Genomic DNA, 7,566 nt, shown 5'->3' on the forward strand with positions numbered 1-7,566 from the left:
TTGCTAGGATGTTCCGATTCATTCGGCCCCCGAAGCGCCTCAAAATTTCATTTCATTCGCTTACAAGATGCGCGAAAGAGCCTTCTTGTCTGGTTTTGTACTGAGCGTCGTCTTGATTTCTCTTGTAAAACCAGGTAATATCCTTTTTTATCCAGAATTTCATCTATAAATTCAGAGGAAACTACTGATTCATCGAAAGTGGGAACCAAGAAGTATTCCGGACTACGTAAGTCCCCATTTACAGCAGAAATCAGATGATTTTAAGAGAGACTCTCCTCGTCAGGATCGATAATAATAGTCAGATAAAAATATCGTATTTGAGGCTTTCTGATCAATTTTTAATCATGGATCTTCTTGATTTCATGTGATAAGCAACTTCTGAGGCCTAGACAGTAGAATCTCAGAAACTCCAGAATACATTTCAAAAGATACCGTAAAACCTGTATTAGAAGGGGCGGCCCTTCTATTGTTTCAAGGTACTTCCGGAGGGTCCTTCTGTATTTTTCCATATATTTTTTCCAAAATTTTTCATCGAATAATTCGACTAATTTTTGCTCAAAATCCATGGAAAACTATCAATTTCACAAAAATTGAGTAATTTTTTAATCAAAAATAGTGTTTTAACAAATTTCTATTGAATTGTGGAATTCCCGGAATATTTTGAACTGAAAACGTTCTGAAACTTTTAATTTCAAAGCAAATTTTGAAGGGAGTCTTTTTTACAGATTTCTATTACGGGTGCCCTTCTATTAAAGGGGCCCTGCTAATACAGATTTTACGGTATTCAAGCCACAGGGGCTCCGATCGTCCGTCAACAGTCTGTCGACGGCCCGTTAGTTCTTCTTCGGCTGCCTACGTTTTCATAAAATTCTCGATACTGCTCCCTTTGAGATTTCAAACTATACTAGTTGATCAGCGTTGTCTTCAACGGATTTCTTCCAGTTCTAATAATAACTTTATAAAATTCATCTAGTCAGAGGAAACCAAAAAATTGCAACACCCTCACAAAGGGTCTCGGTCAGAGTCTGCGACAGAAGGAGGTTGGGACAGTATTTTCGCACTTCGAACAAAATTAAAAATTCTTAATTTCTTTCCACCATTAAAGATGTTTTCTCGAAAACTTCTAGAAAGAAAATCCACTTTCAGTGTTCGACTAAAGTTGTATTTTTCTAGGACTTAGTTTCTCCCAAAAAGTATTTTTTTTTGCAGCTGACACCTGTACAATTCTCGACATATATTCGAAAGCTTCTTCGGTATGCCAAACGCTGGAAGAAGTATTATGTAACTGTTCTGTTTCTTCTGACATTCTGGAGACAACTGCTACAACCAAAACTGCAAATACATCAACAATATCTTCCGAAGTGACTAAATGGTTATACGTGTATACCACTATAAGTTCTCCATACGAACCCATTTATTACGAAAACGATACACATTGTGTATTCATATATAATGTGTACTGGAATAACCGGACTTCACTTTTAACAACCACCCAATCTTCATTGGAAATAACTGTTACTGCAATGCTCCCTCATTCAACAAATTCTAAGAACCCTACAACAACTCAAATGTCTTCTGGAAATTCCGGAGGGCAAATTATCGACGTTGAAAATAGAATAACGTATTCAACAGTCAGTTATTCATCTACTGGTAGCAATGGAAATGGAATCACAACATCTAGGAAAATCGATGAAGATGACGTCAGTCAAATCTTCACATCGTCAACTACAGGTTCTTCTAACATTGAATCATCTTCTCCATCACAAGGGGTTTCCATTTCTGCTCCGGCGTCATCTACTTCGAGTTTTGACCCGGGATCTTCTGGTTCATACAAATCTACTTATACTACTCGTTCGACGGAACTCATCAAAGATTCTTCTACCACATCAGAACTTCGAGATGGATCAATTCTATCTTCCAGTACTGCTGATCCATCAACAATTCCAATATCCACAACTCCTTTGTCGGACTCGGGAGACAACTCGTCTTCAAGAGATCATATAACAACTACTGTGGATCCATCCTGCTCGATTAAATGTCCAGATGGCTACATAATCGGTTCATCCCTCTGTTTCTATATTGCTGATGTATCGAACATCAAATCTTATCAATCGGCACTGTCTTACTGTCAAACTGTGAACCTTCGGAACTTGATTTCTTTGGAACATCTTCGTAATCTGAATGACCTTCAGATTCTGCGAACGAAAAGTAATGTTTTGCAATCGACGACTTGGTTCTTTGCAAATGGAGGAGGATCTGCCCAGGAACGATTTGAGAAACAAGCTCAGGTATTCGATATCAACATGTTGACAGCAATGACGTCACCGATTGCAATGACAGTTGGTATATCTTATTCCACTTCGAACACATCTGCAATCTGTGTCTTGCCACGTGGGTTCGACCTAATCTAACTAAGGATAACCCGGGGCTTTCAGAGTACTGTAATCTATCCCCAATGTTTTGTGGACTCTGCATTAAATGTTTTCGAATTGAATGCCATCCTCAGTTCATCAAAAGAAATAATTGACTCTGCTTCGAAAACAGAGTACAGTTTTTTTCCCTAATTCAATGGTTCAACATATTTTTCAGAGTAACATGTTCCTATACAAAAGCTGTCACCACTATGTCATGTGGTGTCCGTGGAAACATGATGCCGAACCCAACAACAATCAGTTGTGAAGGTAGTCCAAAAAATCCAAAAAGTTGAAGGACATAGGTATATAACACTTTCAGATACGGAGCAGCACAAAAACTACAAAATACAACTGCTCAGCTTGTGGAAAACTGCTCGATGTGTTACAAACGAGGAACAGAAAGTTGTGAGGAACAAACGGATGAGAATGGGAAAACTGGATTCAAATGCAACTGTAAAGGCTCATATTCTGTTAGTAAAACCACTATTCAACTTGCTAGGAAACAGTTTCAAAAGCTTCCAGATGAGCACATGCTGGTACACTTCTGATGCTTGTACTCCGGATACTTGCAATGGACATGGAAAGTGTTCCGATACTCTTGGAGACATAAAATGTGATTGTGACTGGGGCTACGAGGGAGGATTATGCGAAGTGAACAAGGATCGAGTCTCTAATACAACCGACGCATTCTTCAAACGTCTCGGAAATTATATATTGGATTTTCCAACTATTTATGCTCTTCAAACTAATACTTGGACGTTTTTGACAATTTTCGCCAAAACGTTGGGAAAGATTTATGTATCAAATGGAGAAGATGTAACAGTGCAGCCTGATTGTGTCAAAACGTTTCAATTATTTTCAGGATCCCCAAGAAACTCATCAAGCAGCTAGAGCTTTCTTCATGACACTTGGCACATCTTGTGTTTTATTCTTCAACGATCCGTATCTTTTCAAAATTTCTCAAGCCACATGTCGGATGTTCTTCATCATGATTCACTTCTGCTTTATGGGAGGTATACCTGAAAAACCGTTTAACCATCACCCCTCACAAATCTTTCAGCAATGATTCAATGGATGCTTGAAGGGTACAATGCCAATCAAGTGGTCCGATGTGTTCACTTGAACGAATGGGAAAAAGATTTCAAATTTAGAAAATCATTGGGGATCATGGCTGCTCCGAGAATGAGTTTCCCATTGATTCTTTTGGCTCTTGCACTGGCATTGGTTTTTAAATCAAGTGCATTTTATACAAAAAACTTTTCATACCTAATTTTAAAACTGAATTCAGACTGGTACTACCTTCCATCCACTTGGACTTGTCTCGGAGTAATTTGCAATCAAACTACATCTGTCTGGCTCTCAGCTATTTGGATTGTTCTTTGTTTGGTTGTCTCCACTGCTGCTTTTGCAGAATCCAGTGTCTTACTAACATAGTATATCATACGCGTATATTTTCTGTTAAACACCAATTCAATTTCAGCCGTCGTCCTTTGTACAACCTGAAAATCCGTCAAAGAATTGAGAACAACGTTGGAATAATTGATGGTTGGGTTGCAGAGAAGTGTCGTCGAAACACAGTTCTGTGTTTCATCGGAGCTTGGCTGCTGTCAATTACTTGGCTTTTTGCTATTCTGGCTTCAGATGAAAGGAGTAAATATTTCTTTGGATGGTGAGCAAGCATTTTGAACTATACAAAAAATAAAAAATTAAAAGTAAAAATCCCCCAATTCGAGGGTATAAGGTTCTTGGGTACAATACTTCTGAGACTTCTGGATACGAGGTACAAAATTGAAAAATTGTGTTGTACAGGAAATCCAGTCGGGTGTTTAAAAAATACAACTTAGGGGTGCAAAAGTTGTAGGGAAAAGTAATCGAAACTGAAAAAGGATTACTGTAGGGAAATAATAATCGAAAATGAAACGATTAATGTAAGGAAAAATGTTAGAAAATGAAAATTATTCTTGTAGGAGAAAAATCGAAAATGAAACGGGTTACTGTAGGGAGAATATTAGAAAATGAAAAGGATTAATGTAGAAGAAATAATCTACTTTCTGTATACTGTTAATAGCAAAACTATTACAGGACATTGACAGTTGTTTCAACACTATACGGATCATTCAGTTTCTTCCAAGGGCTTTATACGGACCCAAACGTAATTTTCTAACTGTCATAGTTTCTATCTTTAAATAAACTTCAGACATGGTCGACAATTTTATGGTTTGCTATGAAAAGATTCCCTGCTCGTTTTGCTCCAAACTTTGATCCGATCTCCATGTGGACTCGTGAAGAAGTAAACGAACTTACGAAACTTCCAAAGGATCAACAAGAAATCATGAAAGATCAAACACTTCCTCTCAACAAACGTATTTTCTTGCATCATAAATGGGATCGTTTGCTCAACGAAAAATTAGAAAACGGATCAGGTGTCGAAGAAGCCCTTCTTGAGATTCTTCGTGGGGAAATGAAAAATCGCCACGTTTTGTCAGGATCACCACTTCTTAAAAATCAATTACAAGAAACATTCTCTGAATTCGTCAAGTCTGTTTCTGAAAGACCTCCAAGAATGGATTTATTGGGAGTGAATGCAAAAAGTGAAGCAGTTACTTTGTGTGCAGAGAAAGGAGACGGAAGTGCACGAGTTGCCAAATTCATGTTGGTTCCAGATATTGATGTGTTCAAACCAGCAGAATTCTATGAAGACGCCGTGGATGTAGACAAGAAACGACTGGAAAATGAAGTGGATAAGGTCATTGGGACTATTGAATTCAATAATTAATGGTTTTTAATTTTCAGGAGTGCTACAAAATTGCAAGAGAAGAAGCTGTATCGCAGAACAAGTTTATGAATTCGGCGATCAAATTCAAGTTGGTTATAATCACGAAATTAAAAGTTAAATTCTAATTTTAGGTACTATGGCAAGATAAAAGAATGAAAATCTATCAACTGCTTGAACATTGTAAAACATTGAACAATCTATATGGTCTTGAATAAAAGCTTGTGTTAATAAATCACACCCTTTAAATACAATCCGGTTTGTGAGTCGGTTTCTAACTTATTCAACCTCCACATGGCACGCATTCAGAGTGGCGCAACAAACAGTTCTTCTTTTTTTTTCATTCCGAGTTTTCCAGGACAATTTATCCAGATGTAGCAAGCCTTTAAATCTCCATTAAACGCTTATATAAAAAAGACATTTTAAGCCCTTGACATTTATGAACCATAAATTGTTTTTACTGGACGAAATTTGATAAACTTTTTTGCTAACATTATCAATCAAATGTTTTTAATCCATCGGGAGTTCCAATTCAAAACCACCCAGACATCGTGAATCAATCTAAGAATTGCCTGGAATCGAGTGAAATTTGTGATGAAAAAGTATCAGGAGAAGCTCCAGAAGTAGAGACACCAACTTCAGAGGACATTCAAAAAACAGCTCCGCTCAAAAGGTCTCCCATGGTTGACATAAATCAATCGAAGTGCTGTACAAAATGTTTTCGGACCAGTGAAATGTGTAATGAGGCTAGAAAAGAGCCGAAATTGACGCAGAATACGCTGGAAAAGTATGAAAAGAAGGCCAGAAGAACAGAAGAAGAGGAGATTTAGATGAGAGAAATGGAGGTTGAAATGAAGAAAATGAAGAAGGAAATGATGGAAAAATAGTTGGAGATGTGAAAGAAAGACACAGAGATTGAGGACCTGAAAAGAAATGTGCTGAAATTGGAAGCAAAAAATGCAAAAATGCAGTTGGCAGAGAAAAAGTGAGAGAACTTTCAAACATCAAAAATGTAATAAGTAATAGTTTCAGTCATTCAATCAGCCAAAGCGAACTTCTCGAAAAAATTACAAATCTTCTTTCGCATCAATTGAGAAACGAAAAAGAGAGAAACGAGTTGATGGATCTACAATTACAGCAAAATGAAGATGAAAATGGAGACTCACGAGAAGTAAAGAGGTTTTGAAGAAAAAGACTTTGATCTGAAAATTGAAGTCTTTAAAGTAACTTTTTTTAGACCCTGTATCACGTTAACTGACATAGAATCGATTCAAAGGGACAATCGAAACCTTCGAGATCAAATTGCTTCGACTCCAGAAGCTCCGCCCACTCCACCAGTTTCGAAATCTTTTTCAGATGGACAACCAAACCATCACAGATTTGCACTTTTCAGGTTCCAGATAAACAGTTTAAACAGGCAAAGGAGATGATTGAAAATTCTTTAAAATATTATGTACCCTAAAATCTCAAAATTTCAGAATGAAATCCTCCTCAGATCTTGTCGAAATTCATTGAATCTCCGATTATGAATACTATTAATTCGAAGGAAAACTGTTGACATATACAAGAGAAGTGGAATTGAATATTCAAAGAATCAAAGACTAACTTATATTTTATAACTTATATTTTTAAATTATTAATTTTCAGTGCGCTTCGAAATGGCTCAAAATCAACAGATCGTGTCCAAACTGTCGAGAAAGATTGTTGGATCCTGAGGAGTTTCCGAATCTTGGTCAATGATTTATTTCGATTTTACTTGTTGTTGTTGATCTCTTGTTGTTTTTGTTGTTTCTTTCAATTTTCTGGTTCACTTATTTTCTGAATTCATACTTTTTTCCATTTTTCTGGTACTTTCTTGCAATCATCTTCATATATGAAACACTAGAGACGTCTGTTGGTCCTGGTAAAATATATTTTTCTAAATGCTTTTTGTTCCTCCTTTGAAACTTTCTTTCGGCATTTCGAAGTTCCGATTCTTAAAATTCCAGAATTTTCTGTCGCAAAAATGGTCGAAAATTCTCAGAAACAGCTGAAAATTTAACTCGAAAATCAAAAAGATATTTTTGCTTAGCTACCGTAATCTTAAAGGCGCATAGTTTTCTTGCGGTGGCTATCATAACGAGTGGCGCCGCCGCGGATGATTGCATTTTTCAAATTTAATTCTAGGTGTTTTGACCTCTATTTTGAAAAATTTAGCCTGATTTTCGTCTAATGGGGTACCCCCGTCTAATGGTAATAACGTTATTCAGGGAGTCGGCAAAAAAGGAAAAAAAACTCCGCGAAAACTCGGAGAGTGTTCCAATCTGGCTGAAACTTTGGGGAAAACTGGAGAAAACTATAGGAAACATTTTGCCAAAGTTTGGGGTCAAAATATCGACT

The 7,566-nt window shown here is 36.9% G+C and overlaps 2 protein-coding genes across 2 annotated transcripts; both read left to right on the plus strand.

The window, feature by feature from the left end:
- Positions 1–67: 67 nt before the first annotated feature.
- CBG02205 lies at positions 68–5,315 on the plus strand (the record flags this gene model as incomplete). The annotated part of the gene is made up of 11 exons (XM_045238252.1): positions 68–134; positions 176–226; positions 1,210–2,395; positions 2,590–2,681; positions 2,734–3,230; positions 3,277–3,427; positions 3,475–3,847; positions 3,895–4,083; positions 4,497–4,566; positions 4,612–5,160; positions 5,208–5,315. The coding sequence occupies 11 exons, from the start codon at positions 68–70 to the stop codon at positions 5,313–5,315; spliced, it is 3,333 nt and encodes a 1,110-aa protein (XP_045092066.1).
- Positions 5,316–6,152: 837 nt separating this feature from the next.
- Positions 6,153–6,617, plus strand: CBG02204 (the record flags this gene model as incomplete). Its single annotated transcript, XM_002639712.1, has 3 exons — positions 6,153–6,172; positions 6,220–6,366; positions 6,425–6,617. The coding sequence occupies 3 exons, from the start codon at positions 6,153–6,155 to the stop codon at positions 6,615–6,617; spliced, it is 360 nt and encodes a 119-aa protein (XP_002639758.1).
- Between the last annotated feature and the right edge of the window lie 949 nt (positions 6,618–7,566).

This window comes from Caenorhabditis briggsae, assembly GCF_000004555.2.
Source record: "Caenorhabditis briggsae complete genome, chrI, whole genome shotgun sequence".
NCBI classification, from domain to species: domain Eukaryota; kingdom Metazoa; phylum Nematoda; class Chromadorea; order Rhabditida; family Rhabditidae; genus Caenorhabditis; species Caenorhabditis briggsae.